Source organism: Opisthocomus hoazin, chromosome 1 (assembly GCF_030867145.1).
Source record: "Opisthocomus hoazin isolate bOpiHoa1 chromosome 1, bOpiHoa1.hap1, whole genome shotgun sequence".
Taxonomy (NCBI): Eukaryota; Metazoa; Chordata; class Aves; order Opisthocomiformes; family Opisthocomidae; genus Opisthocomus; species Opisthocomus hoazin.
Window position 1 is genome coordinate 9,856,767 of NC_134414.1, and position 23,619 is coordinate 9,880,385.

Consider the following 23,619-nt stretch of genomic DNA (forward strand, 5'->3'; position numbering starts at 1 on the left):
TAGGGTCAAGGTGTCTGTTTAGATGCAGGCCAGTGTCGGAACTCCACACAATAAAATACTTTGAATTAAAGAAAACTAAGCTAATTTTACATAACAACCGTTGTGGAGGGACTCTGGCTTTGCTGCTTCCCTGTGCAAGTCAGGCCGCTCCTTCTGGTTATAGAGAAACAGTGTGATTTTCCTGCTGCAGCCACAGATTTGTTAGGAAAAAGGAGATAAACGTGACAAAACTCCTTTAATACATTTTTAAGCAGTGCTAGAACATACATTTTAAACCAATTCAGTTAAAGGTCTCAATGCTGAATTCTTAATTCTCATTAATAAATATTTCCATGTGCATCTCTGGGGATACTAGAATTTAACTGAAGTGTAGACAGTTGCTGACCAGTAAGCGTGTGGGTTTTACAATTAAGACCATACATCAGAAAAATGTATAGAAGTTCCTGATTTAGTTTTTAACCTGCAGAATACACTACAGATACCTCATGCAGCAGGAAAATTAGCCATTTATGTTGCTCTAGAACATACAGTTAGTGTGAAGACAAGCCTGATGCAGAAGTGAATGACTCTGGACCACTAATCTTAAAGCCAGAGGTAGCTGAGATGATAGCACAGGAACAGCACCAGCCACGTGAGGCCTCACCACAGCTCCTCGCTTCACGAAAAGACTGATTCCGAGGCAAGCTGGTTGCAAGGACCATGTGTGCTCAGACGAGGTTTTTTTTTTGGTCACTGGATACGTATGCTGGGAAGGCTGACACAAGTATTGCTCCCGACTGCTCTGCGGTAACTGTTCTCTGCAGCGAATGGAGCAACCCTTGTAACAGCTGAAAAGGGGGAATCTTGTGACAGAAATTCTGTGCTAGCAGAATGGAGGAAAGTTCCAGGGAGAAAAATACTCAGATTTTGAGGAACATCTACAAAAACCTTGCCTTGATCCTCTCCCTCCCCCTCCCTTAGAGCCAAACACTAAACAGGCAATAGAAATGCTTTTTTTTCCCTCCCTCCATTTCCAAAGAGAAAACACCTGTCCTTATAAAGCTGTTATTCAGTGTGCACACTAAGCTGGACATCATGAAAAACTGAACTCATATTTAAGTTCAGAACTGAAAACAAGGCCACTGCAGAGTCTTTAACTTTGCTCTTCCATTAAAAAAGACAGCGAGCAACAACTGCTTTCTTTGTTTATTACAGTTACTTATCCAAGGCAATTGAAAAGTTGCTTAACTTCATCCTTGTAACTCTTCAGGATCCCTGCTGGCGTTCATGTGCTGCAGTATTTTGACATATATTCCGTGATGCTTAGTGGCAAGATACAATCCAGTTAGAACCTGTACAAGTACACCCAAACTCATCTTTCTAAAGACCGGCTGAGCAGTTGTGAGCCAGAAGCGTAACACGTTTTCCTTCCCTGGCAAGGGAGATGAAGAGTACCTGAATAACATAAACAGTGGTAGAAACTCACTTTCTTTTTTCCATCCAGTTTAACCATCAATATTTAACATTGAAGTCATTAAAAATATTTAGGTGGATATTCATTCTCTTCTTCCTCTCCTAAGTTAAATTCCCCTGGTGGTACCGGGCTCTCTGTATAAATGCTATGACCCATCCTGAGCACGTTCCTGACGTCTCGCCGTCCCCTCACCGTGCTCAGACCCGCTGCCCAGTGTTAACCTGCCTGTGATTGGTAATGCTGCCCACCCAAACGGCACCACGCAGCCGCCTTCACCACGCGGCATTTCACACACCATCGTGGGTAGCTTGCAAGGTTCCAGCTGAAGCCAAGTGCTTTACAGTGTCTCAGTTTGCAGACCTTGTTTCACTTTGGAGCCTTGGTGTAGCTCTTACTAACTGTGCTTTGTCATTAGGTGACCTTAAACAAATCCCCTCCCACGTACTAAAAGCCTACAAGAAGATGGGTGTGTGCAGACTATAAATCCACAGAATTACTCTGAGAACTGAAGATCTGACCAACAAATGGGCCATGAAGATGATCAGAGGGCTGGAGTACCTCTCCTATAAGGACAGGCTAAGAGAGTTGGGGCTGTTCAGCCTGGAGAAGAGAAGGCTGCGGGGTGACCTTAGAGCAGGCTGCCAGTACCTGAAGGTACTCCATCCTACCTACAGGAAGGATGGAGAGGGACTTTTCACAAGGGTGTGTGGTGATAGGACAAGGGGGAATGGCTGTAAACTAAAAGAGGGCAGATTTAGATTAGATATTAGGAAGGAATTCTTCCCAATGAGGGCGGTGAAACACTGGCCCAGGTTGCCCAGAGAATCTGTGGATGCCCCCTCCCTGGCAGTGCTCAAGGCCAGGTTGAATGGAGCTCTGAGCAACCTGGTCTGGTGGAAGATGTCCCTGCTCATGGCAGGGGGGTGGAACCAGATGATCTTCAAGGTCCCTTCCAACCCCTACCGTTCTACGATTCTATGATCTGATTCTAAATGCATTTCACTCATTGCAGGTTAACGAGACGTACCTGGCGGCAAGGCTTGCGTTCATGGGGAGAGCCAGGAAAACGGGGTAGAACCCACCCACGACAGCCCCTATCAGTCCTCCTCTGACCACAGCGCAGACCTCACAGCTTAGCTCACCTGCACGACACACAATATTTCACCGTCAATATCCACACAGCTCCACCACATCAACTTCAAAGCTGCATGCAACGACATGGGAACAGGCGCTTGACAGCAATGGCCAAGCTGCACAGGTACGGAAATTTCAGAAGGAGGACTCTTCCGTTTGCAAAAGAAAACAAATCCCTCTCACTCCAATCCATGAAGAATTTATCACTCTCAAGTTGATGTTCAAATGAAATCATACAGATGGGGGAGACTGAACTGCTCTGCCGCAGTCACTTTTACATGGCTTTGAGTGAAAAATACTAAAAATCAGCGATGCGTAACAGAATTTTTTTATAAACGTATAAATACACATACGTATCTCCTTTCTCACTTGTCTTCAAGAACTTGGTGCTGTCCAATGCATTAGATAACCTGGTTTTCAAACCCTACTTTACAAACTGAGGTTTTGCAAGCCCACAACAGTTCAAGACCACCGTTCTGCCAAGAGAAAAAGCTCCTCGAGCGTTACGCTGTGCACAGAAAGCAAAGCCTTTTTGAAAACAAGGAATAATGAGGTTTTTACCTGAAAATAAAGGCTCACGCACAAAAACTTCGTAAACTGCTGCTGTTGAAAGGAACGGAACAACAGCCATTGGCACAGCAGAGAGCATGAAAGCCCTTCTGATGTGCAGGATGTTCCTGAAGAAATTATTTGCGGCCAAGCCACATAAGCTTGAGTTTGCTGCGAGGAAGTACGATCCGTGATTACAAAGGTTCCTGCGAGAGAAGGAAAGTCGCTTCAGCAATTGAGAACTGTAAAAAAGTTTGGTTTACTCAGTGCAACAATTCACTTCTGAATATCCTGCAACAAGAGGTAAGAGATGTAAATCTCTCGCTGGTGCAAAATGGAGAGTAACTACTTTCCAAAGCAACCAGTACAGCATTCTTTGCTGTATGCCTGAGTTTACACACACCTCAAGAATGAAGTGACAGAAAGGCTGAGAAGACTTTTCTACAGAATTTTTTATTTTATATAATGGAAATTTCATGAAATTTGCTCTCCTAATCAGTATGTTTCTAGGGAGAATCTTTCCTAAGATATTTAAAAAACAAAACCAAAACCATATATATATATAAAAAATCATAGCTAGCTCCTGTAATCAGCCTTGCTTCTAGCCTGCTTACCCCAAAGTACAGATTTAGTTTCAACATAAGAGCTTACAGAAAAGATCAGGTGGGACAACTACGGCAACTGAGACCTGCAATACAGAATCACAGAATGGTAGGGGTTGGAAGGGACCTCTGTGGGTCATCTAGTCCAACCCCCCTGCCAAAGCAGGGTCACCTACAGCAGGCTGCACAGGATCTTGTCCAGGTGGGTCTTGAATATCTCCAGAGAAGGAGACTCCACAACCTCCCTGGGCAGCCTGTTCCAGGGCTCCGTCACCCTCAGAGGGAAGAAGTTCTTCCTCATGTTCAGACAGAACTTCCTCTGCTTCAGTTTGTGCCCATTGCCCCTTGTCCTGTCACTGAGCACCACTGAAAAGAGTCTGGCCCCATCCTCCTGACACCCACCCTTCAGATATTTGTAAGGTCCCCTCTCAGCCTTCTCCAGGCTGAACAAGCCCAGCTCCCTCAGCCTTTCCTCATAGAAGAGATGCTCCAGTCCCCTCATCATCCTCGCAGCCCTGTGCTGGACTCTCTCCAATACCGACGCCGGCAGCTGCTGGCAGGCCGTTTGCAGTCATCCTGCAGGCTGACGGGCTGTAAGCCTGCCTTCTGTGCACAGGACATGTGAATTTAAGGTCCCACCTTGCTAGGAGGTTATGCTAGTTAAAGGCTACAGAAGCCCAACGTGCTGGTTTGCAGAACTGGAGCTTCTGTTTTTCCCTCGGTAACAGAGGGACTGGATCCTGTTATCTGTCGTGTTTTTAATGCACGGTTTAGAGCAGCTACTCCTGTTGCAATCTGTAATACGGTGAAGGCAGAACAGAATGAAGTCTGGTCAAAGACAGTCAGCATTTAATATCTTAGAGACAGTCAGTATTTAATATCTTGTCAAACAGCTTCCACGTGAGTACATTCCATCGCAGCAGGTAACGCCAGAGAGGGAATGAAAAGGCGTGCCAGCTTCACAAGCCTGGTGAACAGCGTATGACTTACTGCACTTGACTCGCAGAAGGAAGCCGTGCATTACCTATAGCGTCATACCGGGCATAACCCGTTGATTAGTGGAAACAACTCCTTGCTTTAGGTTTCCACAAATCTAAAATTCCCGGAACGATAACTATTGCCAGGCAAAGCAATGAACTGGAAGGCACTCCGATTCTGAGGCTCTGCCAATATTATTATGTTAAAAGTGTATTTTAAAAATGCGTCATAAGTTGGATTTACCACTAAAGCCCCAAAGAAAACCAACTGCTTAACCGGTCACAAAATTTATGCTAGGCCAAATGTCATATTTATTTCCAAAATTATCAAATGTGACAATCTCTAAACCATTTAGCAATTAAAATACAGGTTTTTTTTAAAAATCCACTAACAGTCTTCAACATTTTAATGCTCAGAGTAACATTAAGCACTGACAAACCATACAAACAAGCCTTCAGAGATGTAGATGCTAATTCTGCAAAACTTAAAACATTAAAAACATCTGATATCAACGACACCAGCTATTTCTCATTTTGAATAGGAAAATACTTTCATTCTTGGGCATATACCAGATTTTCAAACCTGAAAATAAGCTACTAACAATTCAATTCTGATCTTATATAGCAAAAAAAATTTACTAGTCAGATATCTTTCTTGCCCTTAGTTAGCAGCTATGTTTCTTGTTTCGTGTTGTGTTTTAAAAAGAAATTTGCTTTTCAAGTCACCATGCTCCCAATACTGGATGCTATTCACAGAATGTCCCCAGAGTAGTTCCTGCAAACCACCCATTCCATTCTGTTTACAGTCACAGCCAGCAAAATATATATACATAAATGTGGAAGACTGAGATTAAGATTTAGCAGCATATTCACGAAGCCAAAATAGAGCAAATTAATATACCCAGGACCAGCAGAATCTACTCAGGCTTACTGATGTACAGAACTGCCACACTGCACAAGAGAGGGAGGATGGAAGGGTTCAGGGTTTTTGTTATTTTTTTGTTGTTGTGGGTTTTTTTTTGTTTATTTGTCTAAGTACTAGCTCCCTAGTGTTAAAAACAAGAGCTCTGGTGAATAGGAACTCTCTCAGTCTGACTGCAGAATGCTTCCTTTGTCCTTCCAGCCATTAGCAGCCTCCTCTGTGGATCCACAAACTTTTAAGTGCTGCCAGGGTAGTTTCAAATAAAGGCACAGCCCGGCAGCTATTTCCCTCCACAGCCCGGCAGTCCCTAGGTACCACAGTTTCTATCAAGACGTTACCACCTCACCACTGAGGTACCTGCCTTCCCCTCAGCTCCCCAGCTCTTCTGGGGAAGGAGAAGTGCTGTTAAGCTGAATGTGAGCACAGCAGATCCCACGCAAAGCTGCACCGCTGACTGCAACAGGAGGGATAAAGCCTTGGTGTTGCTTTCTCACCTGCGTGGGGAGGGAGGCCCTGTGTTACTACCGGCAGCTTGTTTAGCCAGCAATTTAGCCTTATCAAAAAAAAAAGCAGCTTCCTATTACTCTTATTTATACCGAATTTACCCAAGATGACAGACACATGCAAACGGCTCCTTACGGAACCAGCTCAGGTTCAGTAAGGTTTTGCAGTGAAATGCAGTATCACAAAACACAAAGCGGTGGTTTGTGAGGCCCAGAAGGCGTTTAGCTCTTTTTGTGCTGCACAGAACCCTGCTGGTGAGCCTGCACGACGCTGGCTGACGCGTCCACCACCACCTGGACACCTCAGTCTCGCCTTCCTGCAACGGGGAGCGGTGCCAAACGGAATGCAGGAACTAGCAGCTTGACGCTCTCTCAGTTCTGGCCCCAGGCCAGCCCTGTAGGACGCCAGATGACTCCTGCAGAACCACAAAGGTACCTGCCTTCTGCTCTCCAACATTTCAGTTTCCTAGAAAATTTATTAGCTCTAGCACAGGACTGTACGAATGCTCAGAGCCTGTCAGGGCTGATCAGCCATCCCAGAACCTTAAAGCATTGAGGAGCATGTGCCAGAAACCAGCTGAGCAGGACCAGAGGTAACAGTGAACTGACCATATTTAAAAAACACAAAACAAGTTTTCCATTCTGGACAACAATAAGCATCGTCACAATTATATATTTTTGTAACTGCAAGAAAGATTTGCAACACAAGAGTAAGGTGAAAGAAAAGCCTCCAAAAGACTTGAAATGTTTGATGCACTTCACTTATTTTACCAGCACTTACTGATCTGCTTTAGGAAGCTCATTGAAAATCTTTTGTATGACTTCCATCCGCTTAAATTTTTCCAAATATAGTCTTTGCTGCGGAGCATCTGGTTCAAGAAACTCTCTTCCTGCCATCTTGAAGTCCTGCATCGTAAGGAACAAACAAACAAGTGTAATCAAAGTTGCACAGCCCCAGTATGTATCAAATAAACACTCAGACTCTTTTGCTACTGTGCAATCAGAAATGCATTTCCTATTTTTCATGCTGGAGTTTTCTGATGCAAAGGGCACAATCCAGCTACAGAAGTCTATGATATTTATGACTACATGAACCCTAACAAACTGCTTTCTTTAGTGATGTTGCAGCTGCGGACTGACAATTGCTCTAAGCCAACTTAAGTACTCGCTGTGATGAAAATGATGGTCTCGCCCTCCAGACACTCCTGCCCAAGCACCTCCAATCCTGAGGCCATACAGCAGCTTGGATCAGGAAACACAGAGACAAAACTGCTCAGAGGAACAACGGGCAGCGTACTTGTTTTTTTCCAGCTGGATCACTTTCTATCACAACAATCTCTAAGGCCAGCAGCACAAGCAAAGACACTAACGAAACAATGGCTTTTGGCAATAATCCAGGTTTAAATTGACCTATCTGTCAAAGAGAATGGCAAGGCTAAAAAAACAAATAAACCCATATTTTGTAAAAATTTAAAGAAACCATGAAGATATCTACTCTGCTTTTATATTCCTCATGTAAGGAGGCTTTTTATCGGTTCTTCTAGCCAGAGACATGTATCAAGGCAAAAACCATACAGTTGTTTATGGTGAAAGGTTTTGGTAGCAGGGGGGCTACAAGGGTGGCTTCTCTCAGAAGCTGCAAGAAGCTTCCCCCATATCTGATAAAGCCAGTACCAGCCAGCTCCAAGATGGACCCACCACTGGCCAAGGCTGCGCCCATCAGCAACAGTGGTAGTGCCTCTGGGATAATGCAGTTAAGCGGGGGGGGGGCAGGCGGAAATGCTGCACAGCAGCAGCTGGAGAGGAGTAACAATATGTGAGAGAAAAAATGCTGCAGACACCAAGGTCAGTGAAGAAGGAGGGTGAGGACATGCTCCAGCAGACAGAGCAGAGGTTCTCCTGCAGCCTGTGCAGCAGACCATGGTGAGGCAGGCTGCGCCCTGCAGTCCATGGAGGTCCATGGTGGAGCAGATCTCCACCTGCAGCCTGTGGAAGGGACCCCACACCAGAGCAGGTGGATGCCTGAAGGAAGCTGTGACCCCGTGGGGAGCCCGCACTGGAGCAGGCTCCTGGCAGGACCTGCGGACCCACGGAGAGAGGAGCCCACGCTGGAGCAGGTTTGCTGGCAGGGCTTGTGACCCCGTGGGGGACCCACGCTGGAGCAGCCTGTTCCTGAAGGACTGCACCCCGTGGGAGGAACCCATGCTCAGGCAGTTCGTGAAGAGCTGCAGCCCGTGGCAAGGACTCACACTGCAGCAGTTCATGGGAGAACTGTCTCCCGTGGGAGGGACCTCACACTGGAGCAGGGGCAGAGTGTGAGGAGTCTTCCCCTGAGGGACAAGGAGCGGCTGAGACAACGTGTGATGAACTGCCTGCAACCCCCATTCCCCGTCCCCCTGCACTGCTTGGGGGGAGGAGGGACAGAAACGCGAGTGAAGCTGAGCCCGGGAAGAACGGAGGGGCGAGGGAAGGTGTCTGAAGATCTGGTTTTGTTTCTCACTGTCCTACTCTGATCTGACTGGTGATGAATTAAACTCCCTTTTTCTGCCCAAGCTGAGTCTGTTTTGCCTGTGATGGTAACTGGTGAGTGATCCCTCCTCGTCCTTCTCTCGACTCCCGAGCCTCCCATCACACCTTCTCCCCCAGCCCTGCTGATGGACGGCGAGCAGCTGGGTGGGCGTCCGGCAGCCAGCCGAGGCCAACCCCCCCAAGCACCCTGCGATTAAACCCGGCATTCGGTGACCCAAACGCTTCTCCCCCGACAAAAGCTTCCCACGCTTACTCTGCCGGCCATACCCACCTGAATTTTCTTTCATAGCTCGAAGCCGGCGCCCCGGGGCCTCTCTCCTCCCCGCCCGCCCCCTCGCTGTCAGGCAGCCGGAGGGCCCCGAGTCCCCTCCCCGCCGGGGCCCGGTTCGGGGCAGCAGCCCCCACGCCGGGAGGCTGCGGCTCACCCCACCGAGAGCCGTTAATGACCGTTACCAACCGCCGTTAACCCCCTCAGCGCCGTCCCCGCACCACCTTCACCCTCACGGCCTCCCCGCTCCGACCTGCACGACCTTGAGCCGCCTCCCCCCCTTACCGAGCCGCTCCCGCCGCGAAGGCCCCGCCGCCGACAAAATGGCTCCTCCCACCTCCCGCCCCCTTCCCCATGGGCGCCGCCATCTTACCCCCTCACATGACCCAAAGCTTCAGAGGGCACCTTTGATTGGGCGCTCCCCGCCGACCCAGTACGGCGGCTGGCGATTGGCCGGCGGGGTCGGCGCCCGGCCTGGTGCCCGTTGCCAGGGGCGGCGGCTCCTCCATGGCGGCGGGGCTGAGCGGGGACCCTGCAGCCGGCGGCCGGGACGCGGGGACTCCCCCTAGCGGAGCGAGGAGCCTCCCATGGCGGGAGGCCCCGTCCTCGGGGTAACCCGCTCCCCCCCCCCCCCCCTCCCCTCCCCGGGCCTCAGCGCCGGGCGCTGCCCGCGGCCCCTTCCCCTCAGCCCGGCGCCCCTCTCCCGCCTGTCCCCCCCCGCATCCCCGCTCCCCCCCGCTTCGCCCCAGCGCCATCCCCGCGGGTCCTGCCTGTCCCTCAGCAGCCAGACGGGAAAACCCTCCTCCTCTTCCTCCTCCTCACACCTGGCCCTGCTCTTGCGGCCCGCCCGCCCCCCGCCCCGGCCCTCCACCGACCAAGCCCGCCCTCTCCGTCCCGTCCCGCGTCGGGAAGCAGCAGCCCCGTTCCCTGCGGGGCCGGGAGGGGAGAGGCCCTGCCCGGAGCGCAGCGGGGCGGGGCGGGCCCCCACAGTGACCAGCAAGGGGCAAACCAGAGCCGCCCCCCTCACAAACCCTCTTGGCGTGCCCTGAGGAGACGGTGCCAGGCAAAGCCCCGCCATGTGCATGGCAGCTCCTCGGGCGGGGAAGGGAAGCCGTGCGAGCTCGGCCCCCTCTTTCGTACTTTTTCTTAACGAGCTAGATGAGGAAAAATCTATCCCGTTTCTGTTTCTCTCTTTTTGTTGTTTTCCAGAAAAAGGGGGGGAGAGAGAGAGGCTCCCGCTGAAGCCAGACGGCTGCGCTTCTGAGTGGGAAACCGGACTGATCTCATGGCTCGCATTTTGTTTCCTTAACATTTCGTTATCTCTGAAAACGAACCTTTTGTGAAGCTCTTCTAACTCTCCTTATTCCTCTTTCGCGAGGTGGCTGCCGTGCAAGGGAAGAAATGGCGCGAAGCCAATGACTCCGGTACAAAGCAGTCTGCTTTGCCGAAGTGCCCCGCCAGCAGCACTGTCACTTTAACGATTCCAGGTCAAGGGATTGCTTTCCTGGTTTTCAATCCTCTCTTTTAATACATGGGAGGATCAGAGGGACGTTAAAGACCGTAAGGCTGGGTGGCTTGCCGATAATAAAAATGAAAGTGACTGGCCGGTGACTTCTGTTGGGTAAGAGGGTGATATTTGAAGGCTGTTGTCTGGTGAGAAAAAAGGGACCTTTTCAGTCTGCTGGGTAGTCACCTAATGCATAGCTAGCAAAATTCGTTCAAGAAGTGCAAGAAGTTTAAAGAGTCACTTTGGATTGTTTTTGTCTTCCTCCTTATTTGGATTATTTGGGCGTTTTTGTCCTGCAAATAATATGTTTTTGAGCATGTACAGGTGGAGTATTGAGACGGCTGCCTAGAGATGGACTGTGCCTTAATTGTAATACATAAAACCTTTTAATTTTCAAACTTTGCTGCCAGAAGAGGAGTTATAATAAGGTTTTATATTGCCAAGGAACATTTTCTCTTGTATTTTTATAGATTCAAATATATTTTAAAGAAATTGAAAACATCTCTTAAAAAAATCAAAAAGCTTCTTTTTTTCCCCCTTTTTTTTCTTATTTGTGGGAAGCATCGGAAGTCCAATACAAGAAAACAGCAAGTATTGATAGAAATGAAGATTGAAGCTGCATTTCCTAACTGAACTGTAGGAGTGTTTTGCAATAGATAGCCAGTTCCTGACCTCGCAGAGTGTTCCAGTAGTACGTCGTTAATACCTGTAAATAAGTGCTTGCAACCAGATTCAGAAGTAGGAAGAATGCCAGTCAAGAAGAAAGGTGGGCTATGAAGCTTCATATCTCGTATTGCGTCGTTTTGTTAGATTGTTGATTTCTAGTACTTACAATTTCAAATTAAAAGTGTTTTAATGGGGGATTGAAATTGTTTTTCTTTTGCGCTGAAAATGGGAGAAAAATCTGTACACTTACAAGAATAATATTTAAAAGTGTTTTTATGCCATGTTTTGAGACTTGTCATGACAGATTTGGCCTCAAATAATTTTGTAAAGATCAGCCGTCAGAAATCTTGAACAAACATCAAGAGGAAAGCCTGGCATTTAGTTTTGTGAGAAGCCTCTCTTACAAACGCTAATGAATTGAATTTTAAGATCATAGGTTTAGTCTATTATCTATTCTTCACGTTTGGCGGATAAACATCAGCCATCAGTAGCAGCATAAATAAATGAAAAGATTTCAAGGCTAATTTTAAATAAAAGTTGTGAGAGTTGTGTTTTTAAGGCAATTTGAATGTATTTTTTTTTAAGTGTGATTTTAACTAACTTTGATTTCCGTACTTTAATACGGTATAAAAGTGCTATCTTTGTGACTGTAGTATGGCAGCATTTAAGAAAAGATGACCAGCCTGATGTTTTGTCCCTTCTCTCCTAAAGTTTGTGATACAGCTAGTATAGAAGCAGCTTTGGAAAATGTTGTTACCAGCGTTCAGACAAGTATTGGGGCATATATGAGGGTAAATTCTTACTCTGAAAACACTTGTAGACCTTAGGTTATTTCTGGTTCCTGGCAGATATGACACCAATTTAAAATTTCAGAATATGCTAGTAGAATAAATGGCATGTGAACCTTTTCTATTTGGCTCATCTGTCCAGATGTCCCTGGATCTGATACATCCCTGGATCTGATGGTACCAAAACCTGAGGGACGGAGCAGAAAGTGAATGTTAACGCAACAGAAATGGGGATACGGTCGATGTGACCATGGATTCTTTTCCTTGTAGGAATAACCCTTCAGTATTAGTAATGAGTTAATGTTTACTATGTAAATAATGATAAAAACACACAGATTACTAGAATTATTTTCGCACAAAAAACAATAAATGGGATTTTATGATTGTGTTTTGAGATGACAGTGTAGAAATGAATTTTCAAAACTGAAATATTTTAATGATTCGTATTATTATTCATGTAATTACTTACAATTATGTGTAGTAAAGATGGGAACATGTGTGGAGGAGTACCATCCCTTAATAATTCATCCTGCTGTGCTGTAAACATGTCACCCTGATGTACTGGTGAGGCTTGTGTACTCTAGCTGTTTGCAGAAGGAAAACTAAGACAATCTTTTCATATTTGAAGTCTTAATCCTGATTTAGGTGATTTACACTGAGGATGTTTCTGGGCCAGATATTTAGCTGTAATTCAGTTTCAAAATACTTGCTGCAGGATTTTTTGGTGAAATTTTGTGGGCTCCTTTGTGCAGGAAGTTAGATTGGCAGTCAGAGCGGTCCCTTCTGGTCTTAAAAATCTGTGGATTTCCCATTTGTTTCAAACAGTCTGGGTCAGTCTTTATGTACATCAAGGCTTTAGTTTCTTCTTCTGTCTTGTGAGGATGTGTATTTTGACAATTTAAAAATATGAACTTGAGAGACCCATGTATCCTCCTTGAAATACTTTAAACTGTCACATCAGTCAGTGTAGGGAAGTTGTCAGTGTGAATGTGTTTGAGTGTCAAAAGGTTATTGTTAACAATGTATTTAAGCATGTAAATTGCAGGATTAAAAATGTTAGAAATCAGCAACTTTATAATTATTTTGAATGACTTGATTTGTCTAGTTCATGCATTAGACTTTTACTTTCTAAACATAGTTAAAAGCATGCTGGCAACTTGAAAACATGCTATCATTTTTAAAAAAATTGCTATCGTTACAAGTAATCCCTGTTACTCCTAGGAATATTAGGGAGATTGAAGGGATTTTCCCCTGTTTTATGTGGGGTTTTTTTCCCCATTTATTTGCTTTGTGCTTTTGACAGCACTTTGTGTCTAGGTAGTTTCATATTTCTGGTGATGATTTATTTTCCCTTTCTGGTCTGATGTAGTTGAGAGTTCATATCTAACTGTCTTTCCCTCCCATGCCATCTGCAGGAATCTTGGTGGGATACCCTCTTCTAGGCTGTGCAAAAGTATGTATTTCAATAGCAGTATTAAGGACAGGATTATCTCTCTCCCTTTCAGCACTTCTTTATGTGTTGCAGTTTTGGATTTGTTCAAAATACTCTGCTAAAATCAGTACTGAGACAGAGAAGCCTGTAAAAGCAAGTTTTAAAATATCCTGATGGTTATCACTGGAAGTTGTTACCAAACACTGCTTTCTTTGGCATTGACTGGTTCTGGGTCTTCCTAAAGAACAGTGAACACATTTTGAGAACTTGCCTCTGTAAGAGCTCTTGCATTCAGTACTGGTCTTCAAATTTCACATAGCTTTGGACCTAATTAACACTTTACCTTGCTGCTTGATACGACGTCTGCCATCTTGCTTTTAAAAGTCTAGGCCTGTTTAGTCAGGAAAAAATCCAGTTTAAGTTAAAGACACGTAACTTGGAGGAAGCATTGGTTTCTTACGGGTGTGGAAAAACTGTCTTGCTGCTGGTCCTTAGCGTGTTTGTGTCAGTATGTGTTTGCCCTTGCCTGGTGTGCTAGAGTGAAAGGATTTTGTTTTCTCACTTCATTCTGGAGGGAAATAAAGCTCCACATTCCCAAGAATATTCACAGAGTCGGCATGCTTGCTGTCAATCTCAGAAAAAAAAAAAAAAAAAAAAAAGTGCAAAGCTGGAAAAGGAGAATGGAGGACCCTGCAGGTGCTGAGTGTGCTCCTTTTAGAGAAGGGACGAGACACTGTATGGGTTATTGCACAATTGCTGCATCATTAAACAAATGGCTCGTCTATTTGGCTTTTGCTTGGTCATCTTTCACTTCAGTCTACTTAAAATTTGAACTCAAAGCAGACATTTGATTTTAGTTACAAATTTATTTGTTTGGACAGTGCTATTTAGAGATGATATGGGATGAACAAATTTGAGAAATAAATTAATTACTTTTGCTTATATTTTAGTTTCACAAACAAACTGGGGTATGTTTGAATTCAACTATTCATAACAAATTGATGGAACTTCTTGAGGAAAGCTTCACTTCAAAGAGTCCTACCATACAGAAGACCTGAAGTCAAATTGCTAAGTGAAGTCAGGTTTTTGTGTGGTTTTAGATGTCTTCGCTCCCTCCCTCCCTCCCTGAGTTACTTAGCTGAGCTGATTTTTGTTAACTGTAAGGGACTATATTTAGATTTGTAATTGCATATATTTTGGATTCATCTACGGAACAGTTAAGAGTATAAAATGTTACTGTAATTCATTCATGTCTTTCACAGTGACGGAAGGAACTAATTAGATCCATGCTCCTCTGTAATGGAGAGCAGATTCCAGTTTTGGAGCGCTGTTTGTGATTCACATGGAGATGGCTGCACGTGTGCTGCTAGACTAATGCTGTCATCATCTTTACACGTTGAGCTGTGTCTAGGTAGTAAGAGATACTTGAATGTTGGGATTTATACAGCCCTCATCCCGCATTCTGTCTCTGAGAGTGGGAGGGATTGTGTCTTTAGCCAGATGAAACAAAGATGAACCTTGATACCGTCTTGACTCGCTCCACTTTGTAGCCGGTTTAGAAAGGCATGCTGATTCTCATTGTCATGGAATAGTTTTTTTCATCGTACCTCTTACGTAAAGAAATGCTTTCAAGGACGTGTTTTATTAAGCACGCCAATGTCAAGAATTAAAAAGTCTGAAGTCTGATCCCATGTGGGCTACTTCTGTGCCATTTAGAAGAACCGGACAGATACGCTTTGTGAAATGCCAGATTTTGTAGTGGTAATGCTGACTTTTATGTGGCTGGTCTGTTGAGGGGAAGGGGTCTGAAAACAACTCAGCAGGAACTTTTAAAGCAAATTTCATAAAGGACCAAAGCTAGCTCCCATTAATGCATTGGATTTCTTCATGCCCTAAATGTCTTTAAACTGGAAACTTCTTTTTAGATAATAAAATTTAAATTTAGGAGCCTAACTTTTTGTGCTGGAGAATCTTGGTGAATGTAGTTGTAAGCTCCTTACAGTGTATAGCAGGAAATCCAGCACATATTGGAGATTTTTGTTTCCCTTTTACTTCTGATAAGTCATTGGTATTACACGCTTTTTGTCCTTTCAATTACTGAATAAGTATTCTCAAATAAGTACATGGCTAAAAGGCCACATTTTTCATGTGAAGTTCTGTTCAACTACCTCTCATTTTTTACTGTGAATTGAATGGGAGCAGTGCAAAGTTGTAGGTTATGTGTATAGACTGTGGAAAGAAGAGTTTTAGTTTTCCAAGAGTGAAACAAACAAGTGACAGAAAATTTCTATCTAAACTTGCCATCTTTCACCAGAAAGCTTTGATTTAAAGGTGTAGCTGCTTTTATGGCAGTAGTCTTTTTCCAGACAGACATTGTTTCCTCTGTGAGGAACTGATATATTTTGCACACATCAGGACTATAGGAGCAGGCATTATACAGAACAAGTCTTTGTTATATAAACGCAGGCCGCAAAGCCAAGTGTGCTCTGGACTAGGAATAGTGAAATTGATATTCTTTTTCCAGTTTTATCATTGTTCTGGTATGTGTCAGATGTTTAATGTGGATTCATCCCATTTTAGTTGCCTCACCTGTGTAAAGTGCTCAGCTTGTCATCCTGGAGGGCTGCTTTGGTCAGCATTGTAACCCACCTAATATCACAGAATCACAGAATGTTCGGGGTTGGAAGGGACCTCTGTGGGTCATCTAGTCCAACCCCCCTGCCGAAGCAGGGTCACCTACAGCAAGCTGCACAGGACCTTGTCCAGGCGGGTTTTGAATATCTCCAGAGAAGGAGACTCCACAACCTCTCTGGGCAGCCTGTTCCAGGGCTCCGTCACCCTCAGAGGGAAGAAGTTCTTCCTCATGTTCAGATGGAACTTCTCGTGCTTCAGTTTGTGCCTGTTGCCCCTTGTCCTGTTGCTGGGCACCACTGAAAAGAGTCTGGCCCCATCCTCCTGACACCCACCCTTCAGATATTTATAAGCATTTATTAGGTCCTCTCTCAGCCTTCTCTTCTTCAGGCTGAACAAGCCCAGCTCCCTCAGCCTTTCCTCACAGGACGATGCTCCAGTCCCCTCATCATCCTCGTAGCCCTCCTCTGGACTCTCTCCAGTAGCTCCTCATCTTTCTTGAAGTGGGGAGCCCAGAACTGGATGCAGTACTCCAGATGGGGCCTCACTAGGGCAGAGTAGAGGGGAAGGAGAACCTCCCTTGACCTGCTGGCCACGCTCTTCTTCATGCACCCCAGGATCCCATTGGCCTTCTTGGCAGGCAGGCCACACTGCTGGCTCATGGTCATCTTGTTGTCCACCAGCACTCCCAGGTCCCTCTCCACAGAGCTGCTTTCCAGCAGGTCCGCCCCAAGCCTGTACTGGTGCATTAAGATCTGAATTGTCTTCTTGGCAATTGTCATCTCTCTCCCCTAGACAACAGAGGTAACATGGTAACCACACTAACGCGCTTGCCTCAGTTAGACAACGTCTCCGTCTCTCATATAAATTTTAGTGGAAAAACCATCTCCTTATCTGAGATGTTTATGAGAGCTGATGCTGCGTGTTCTATGAGTGCTATAAATTAACACTATTCATTAGATTTGTGGGGAATAAAGTGTTATAAATTATTGTACTGTTAGTCAGTAGAACTGGAGGCAACAGAGTGTTGATACAGACGCAAGAGGCAGCTGTGCATCCTCTCCTCCATTCCGGCTAAATGCGTGTTGCACTCAGTGGAAGTAATGGTGTCTTGCACTGTAAGCATATTTTTTTCCTTCTCAATCCTCTCTTCTTCCCTTCTGAATTTATTCCAGATGGTCAAGTTGGATGTCAGAGGGTGACCATGGAGAAAAAGCTGAATTTGTAACTAGTGGCAAAATGTGGTAAAAGATGATTTTGCAGTCTTTGCTTCAGCAAAATGAGAAAAATCTGCTTGACTCAGATTTGCTTATTTTGATCAGGTCATACCAGGTTCTTGCTTCTGAAGACTATTTATGGTCTGTTTCACTGTGGTATCTTCTTGTATTTACTGTAGATTAAAACAGTGCCAAACATCATCTTTATAAACATAAAGATCATGTTTTCTCTTGCTGTATTCATCCCAGAAATAGCCAATGAAGCTACCTTGGCCCTATGGGTGATGACAGTAGTAACCAGCATACAAAATATGTTAAGAAACCGTTTGCTTTCTAATGGCTGTGGTCCAGAGGAGGTTTCGGTGGCACTAAATTCTCTTTGCCGGGACAAGTTAGTGCAAATGTCCTTAAGTCTTTCTTCGTTTTGGGGATAAAGAGGTCAGTGCTTTCCTCAAAACACATTCATCAGGGAATTGAATCGTGTAGAGTTTCCTGGTAAGAGGGAATCTGGGCAATTTATGGTTTTACAAACAGAAACCAGTATTTTATGTTTTACAATGCTCTTCTCTCCCCTGGCTGTATGGCTTGTATTGCATTATGCTGTAGTGGAATAACTCAAGTCACCTTCCAGTTCAGTCCTCGGTGCTGCGCACTGTAATAATACTGCCTTGCAGTTGGATGCCCGCTGAGCTGTGCTCTTAAAAAAACCCCACAAAACCACCAGAAACAAACCCCAAACCAAACTTTGAGGATCTACAGATTCAGTTGTTTAATGTCCGAAACGTAGAATTCATTTTCTGTTGGTGCCTGGAGGCATGATGTTGAATGTTCTCTTAGAGCAAAAAAATCCTCAAAAAACCCAAACCAACCCCCCCGCAAAACAGCAGCTGTAATAAGTGTATAACTTCTGGCTTTTATTCTTGTAACTATACCTCAAGTTCCACTAGCTTTGTGTATTCCATACAATTAGATTGCAAGCTCTTCAAAGCAGGGCACTTTGATAATTTTACACTGTTAAGAAGTCAATTTACATTTATTCTGGTGCATAAATAAGAGATTTGCATTTGGTGCTACATCATTCTGAGGGTTTGTGGCTTCATTTTCATTCTGTCTTCATACTTGCATTGTTGGTTTAATATTAGCGTTTGTACACCTAGATTTTGACATTGTGATACTTGAAAGGCAGGAACAGCAAGTTCAGGTGAAGCTATTTACATTTGCAGGGTTTCTGTAGTTTTAGAAGGAGTCTCAGGGCCCCAGAATCTGCTCACTCTAGTGCCAGAGACACGAACAGTCTGTGTAGCCAGGTCAAGAAATTAGAGAAAGGATTGCTAACGGGCAGGCCCCACATTACCTTCAACGTGACTGGGAAAAAAGAGCTCACTGTAAAAATGGAATGGCCCTGGTGGGGTGAGCAGCTGATACTGGCAGTCGCGAAAGCCCTTCTGTGGTCCCTGAAAAGAAATGATGTGGTAGGAAAAATCCAGGTCCCGGAGTGGCCCACTGATAGTGAAGAAGCAACTGGACTCTTCCTTATCATGGTAAAGCATGACACAGAAGATGAACAGATTATACACTAAATACTAAGGTTTTTTTTTTTTTTGAATGTTTGATTGTAGTTTACAGGAAGGGATGAGTAGAGGAGGGCTATCTGTGGGATTGGAGGGGTCCGATATTCCCATGTGGGGCACTGACGCGGGAATGCAGCTTGGTTTTCAAGATGCTTGCTGGTAAGCAGAAATGCTGGAGAGAAATTTGTGATTCTATGCTGAGCCAGTCACGTACTGATCTTTATATAGTTACCCTGTTCCTGGGGTAAGTACAGTTAGTCAAGTTTAAAGGAATGTATTTAAAACTAAAAAATATGTAAAGGTAGCAGGTTAACAGAGTAGATGTATGGTTGCACACTGTAAAATCAAGTGTGAAGATACTTAGATGACAAACTTACGTTGCAGCTGACCATCACTGATAACTGAAATTTTTCTTAAGGAACCAGTTTTCCTTATAGTAAATAAGACAAAACACCTGATTCTTAGCAAACAAACAAAAACAGAACTCTCTTTATTATCATCGCTTCCCTGGTCATTTGTGTAGGTGCGTGGTGTTTCGTAAAGCTGACACTGCTTCTGTGCAGCTTCATCCACCAGTCAGTGTTCAGTGGCATTACTGGGTTTTCAGCCAGAGTTTAGAGATTGTGCTTTCAGATAAATTTAATTCCAGAAAAGAAATCAAGAGGCTTTGAAAATGCAAACCATGTACAAAAGTTGCAGGGGCCGCAACTGTTTAGCCTGGGAAAAAGGCGACTGAGCAAGGGAGGGGCGTGACATGTCACACAGTGTACAAGGGGCTATAAAGGGAGTAGTGGTGGTTTGCTTTCCACGTCAACATCTGGAGGACAAGAAGTAGTAGTCCTGATTTATAACAAAAAAGATGGAAATTACACAGCAGAAAAAAACTCTAGAACCTCCAAGCGCTAAAATCAGATGGTGAGGGATCTTGTGGGCTTTGTAGGAGGTTACCAGTGCAGTTAGACGGGCACCTGTGGGAGGAATGTCAGCCTGGGTCCTGCACAGCAGGGAGGTAGACGGAAAACCTAACAGTGCTCCTCCAGGCTCTGTGTGTCTGCAGGTTCTGTTTCGCAGAGAATTCAGCTGACACATCGACGCGTAACTCCTGCCCTTCGGAGCAATCTGGCTTGCAGAGCGCTTAGCCCTGTTCGTTGCATCGTCTGCGCAAATCAATATTCTGTAGCGAGAGACTGCCGTGCAGCTTCTGCCGGTTGATTGCTGCCGCTGCGCTGGCTGCTTGGCCGACTCCATGTTAACACCGTTCAGTGCAGAGCTGTCCGTCCTCCTCACTCCAGTCCAGTTTCCCTTGGTATTTGGATGCCTGGTTTCCCCTTAATATACCTGAGCAGGTAATACTGCTTTGTTCTGTGAAATTTGCTGTGGTACTTGCATAGCGGTTCTTCTCAGAGAATATCTGGCCCATTTCTTGTCTGCTAGCAGCATCAGAGTCTAGAATAACAGCACTTCACAACTAAACTGTTCCTGAATTTGTGTTTTGCAGGGAAACAGTCTGTGCAGAGAAGGTTAAGGTTAATTTAGGGATGTTGCACTTGTTTTTACAGTTAACAGAGGAGGAAGACAGCTTGGAATACAACCTTAGCTTTCAACTGGCCCAAGATTAATCTTCACAGACCACGTGTCAGTCTCCTCTGTATGCTGATCTGGTTCCTAAAAGCTCAAACCACAGAAATTAGCCTGCCTGGTAATCCCTTAAATGATTAAAGCCCCCTTTTTCTGTCTACTTGTTTTCCCTAGCAGGACAGAAGGTGGGTTTACGTGTCGTATGTACTCTCAGGAGCTGTTATTTTTAACCCTTTTGCTTATTTGTTGTGAGTGCTCATCACACTGGGTGATGGTGTTTGTCACATACGTAATGCCTTATGTTTCCTACAGGGTTGCGTAACCCATATGTTGCCTTTTCTTGGTAGTTCATTGAAGTCCTGTTGCAGATATGAAGGGCCCGAGATACTCAGAGCTTGCTGGTTTGTACAGGGCCATATATTCCCTGTCTCTCTCTGTGCAATCTGCTAGATTAATTTGCATCTCATATTTATGTTTATATGTAGATATTTTATGATTGTCATTTATCTAATAGTTCTCAAGCCTTTTGAAGCATTGGAGCCTACAGCTTGTGTTTTTCTCAGCTGTCTTAGTGTACTGTTTCTTGTGTTTCTTTCTGAAATTTAGCTGGCTTACACCTCCAGTTTAGAAACTTCAGGTTTTAAAATACAGTCTCATGTAGGAGTTTTAAAGCCCATGTGTGCGTATAGAGCATTGTGTACTAACAGGATTTATTTGTTGGTGTTTGCTGTGGTGTGTGAAGATTAAGTAAGGTAAATGAGTTACTAATGGCTTCGGCTTGGGTCAGTCCCAGGGCAGGTTGCCTGGAAATTTCATATAAAATAGTGCATCCACTCCCGTTGAACAATAACAACTCATTTGAATTTTTTGTGGTTTCCAGGGCAGAGGATCAAATCAAAAGATCTTAACACAGTTGAGGCAGGGAGCAGTGTTTGCTCAGACCTCTTGCTCTTTTGTCAATGGTTGTCTACATGAAGGTGTGAAGTCATAGTTTGTGAGATCCTTTTCTTCTAAAGTTATCAAAGTTCACTGAGAAAATGTCTTTGCTCTCTTTCCTGGTGCTCCAATTTCGTTTCTCACTTCTATTTTGACTGCTGCATTTTTCCTCCCCCATTCTTCATGCCTTTTCCAGCTTTAGTGCCCTACATTTTCCTAGTTCTGGTTGTCCAAAAGCTGGAAAGGCTCTCCTGAAATGTGTTGGCCTGTTTTTCTTTAAAAACTCACCTGTGCCACAGACTTCACAAGTCACAAAATAATCAAAATCCTTCTTAAGGAAAGGGAGCAGATACAACTATGAAAAAAATAAAAAAGCTCTTACTCTTATCAGCTCAGGGTTAGAGCTCAACTAATTTTAAACACTCGTCACTGATGAAACAATAGTAATTTTCATTGAAGTCAGTATTTTTCCATACTGTTGTAACCCAAAAGTCTTTTAATTCACAAACTCAGATGCCAATGAGAGAAAAGAAATGCAAATATGATCCTAAACTTAGCAGCAGGCTCCTGTAGGCTTCTGAGCAAATCTGGGGTTCCCTGGGAGGCAGTAGCTTCCTGATACTACCTTGGGCTGGTGTAGGGCACTGTTAACCAGCTGACTGTCATTTCTTGCATGTGCAAAGCAGAAGTTTCCCGTTGTTGCTGAGTTTGGAATTGTATTTGCTTTTTTTCTCTCTATGTTGCTATACCTTGCTTTGTAGCAGGAGGTGGGTGCCAGGGTGATACCCCTATGGAAAGCAGCAGCAGCTCTCAGTGGACTTGCGGGTGTCCAAAGCGTAGCACTTTGTCTGCAAGACCGGTGTTTAGTCCTGGCCAGTATTATATACGTGTCCGTATAGAGTTCTACCTATACAGCTTTATTGTGGCCAGAAGGAGCTCTAAGGGCTTGAAAAATCTGCCTGAATTATGTGGTGCTTCCATAATCTGTTTCTTTGTTTGGAGTCGTCATCATTCAGCATGCCGTAGTTTGAGGAGTTACGAAAATGGAGCTTCTTGGAGACTGGTTTTGAATCAGTTTTATCTTTCTCATATAGTTTCAGTTAATCCTGCAAGTCAAATCTTTTCCAATTTAATTGTTGAAATTCATAGATATTCCTAAATGATCTTCAGATCTAATGTATTTAGTTCATCTAAAGGATAAATGGTTTGAGTAACATCTGGGAGATATTAAGGTAAACTGTTTCCTGTATCCTATAGCTGTTCCCATAGACGTCGTGTTGGGTGAACTGCTGTGTGAGGGCACGGCTGTGTCATCCTCTATCCCATGTGAAGGCACAGTACGTATCAAAGGCTTCTTAATCAACACAACTGTCTCCACACCAGCAGAGCTGCAGTGCTTCAACTCTACGGGTACTACACTTCAGGTGCTGCACCAAGTATAGTTAGATGTACTCAAATGGCGTGTAAGTGAAGTCCAATCCTACTGCCTTCAAGCAAGCGCAGTTCACAGGGGTGTTTGTATTTTGCTTAAGTAAATAGTTGAGCATTGGGTCTACAGGGTCAAACTAAGGTACAAGTATTTCAGAGGACACCATGGATCTTGTTCCTCTGTGGTGCTGCAGTTGCGTAGTTGTTTAGACCAGTGGAAGGTGTAGTTAAAATAATGACATTCTGATTTTACAGCATTTACGTGCAGTTGTATGGGTGTCCTCACAAGCACTGTGCACCTGCACCATGTAATCACATAACTCAGTTTTTGTGTACATAACTCCCGTAGAATTTCCAGTCACCTAAACATGTTCGTGTACTCAAAAAGAGTGCCTGCCTGTTACACTCCTGAAAACTGAAGCTCAAGTTTTTCTGAGTCTCCTTGTTTGTATGCAGTTTCAGTGATTCTAAAATGTGCTTGCAAAAAATGGAAGCACGGCAGAGACCCAGCAGTAAACTAGAAGAGGAAGGGAATCCTTTGGCTTTAAGGTACTGGTTGGTATTGCAAGGGGCATCCAGATCTTGGATACAGACCCTGAGAAGTAGATAAGGTAGAATTAGTTTTGATGTCATTTTATCAAAGTAGATGGTAAAATAAATTAATTGCAGAATTTACTTTCTTGCTTTTAAATATTTGTAATTATGACATATAGTCTTTCATATGTGTAGCTTACATTTTAAGATGAATGCTTTAAGAAACAATTGTTGATTGGTGAGGATTTAATTTCTCCTGATACATAATACACATTACTCTGTACCTGCTTGTATGTACGGCTTCATTTCTTGTTGACAATATTGCTGGAAAACTTTTTCCCTGTAAGATATACTGAAGCTATGTTTTGTTAAAATATAACTTGAGTATTCACAA

The 23,619-nt window shown here is 44.4% G+C and overlaps 2 protein-coding genes across 13 annotated transcripts in view; one reads left to right on the forward strand and one right to left on the reverse strand.

Annotated features, from left to right (window-relative positions):
• Positions 1–1,166: 1,166 nt before the first annotated feature.
• LOC104327624 (transmembrane protein 126A) lies at positions 1,167–9,455 on the reverse strand. 4 transcript variants are annotated; one of them, XM_075417045.1, is made up of 5 exons: positions 9,311–9,455; positions 6,922–7,046; positions 3,149–3,342; positions 2,481–2,595; positions 1,167–1,434 (listed from the first exon to the last, which is right to left on the reverse strand). In XM_075417045.1, the coding sequence occupies exons 2-5, from the start codon at positions 7,035–7,037 to the stop codon at positions 1,230–1,232; spliced, it is 630 nt and encodes a 209-aa protein (XP_075273160.1). In that variant the 5' UTR covers positions 7,038–7,046; positions 9,311–9,455; the 3' UTR covers positions 1,167–1,229. The 4 variants fall into 4 exon arrangements, with proteins under 4 accessions (XP_075273160.1, XP_075273141.1, XP_075273169.1 ...); XM_075417026.1 differs by lacking the exon at positions 9,311–9,455 and adding an exon at positions 9,223–9,266; XM_075417054.1 differs by lacking the exon at positions 9,311–9,455 and adding an exon at positions 9,191–9,202.
• Positions 9,382–23,619, forward strand: part of DLG2 (discs large MAGUK scaffold protein 2) — a 1,094,951-nt gene continuing 1,080,713 nt past the window's right edge. For 8 of the 9 annotated variants that reach the window (XM_075416588.1, XM_075416597.1, XM_075416619.1 and 5 more), the window contains exons 1-2: positions 9,383–9,548; positions 10,147–11,210. In XM_075416588.1, the coding sequence (XP_075272703.1) occupies positions 11,192–11,210 (19 nt within the window). In that variant the 5' untranslated portion in view covers positions 9,383–9,548; positions 10,147–11,191. Of the gene's footprint in view, positions 9,549–10,146; positions 11,211–23,619 lie in introns of all 9 variants that reach the window. The other variant, XM_075416649.1, reaches the window with a different exon arrangement.

What these genes read in the sequence shown, in the direction of transcription:
- LOC104327624 (XM_075417045.1), bottom strand. Translation starts at nt 7,037, where the DNA reads ATGGCAGGAAGAGAGTTTCTTGAACCAGATGCTCCGCAGCAAAGACTA. An exon ending in GAGCTTCCTAAAGCAGATCA is followed by an intron (nt 3,343 to 6,921) that starts GTAAGTGCTGGT and finishes CTTCTCTCGCAG; the next exon opens with GAACCTTTGTAATCACGGAT. An exon ending in GCGTGAGCCTTTATTTTCAG is followed by an intron (nt 2,596 to 3,148) that starts GTAAAAACCTCA and finishes TGTGTCGTGCAG; the next exon opens with GTGAGCTAAGCTGTGAGGTC.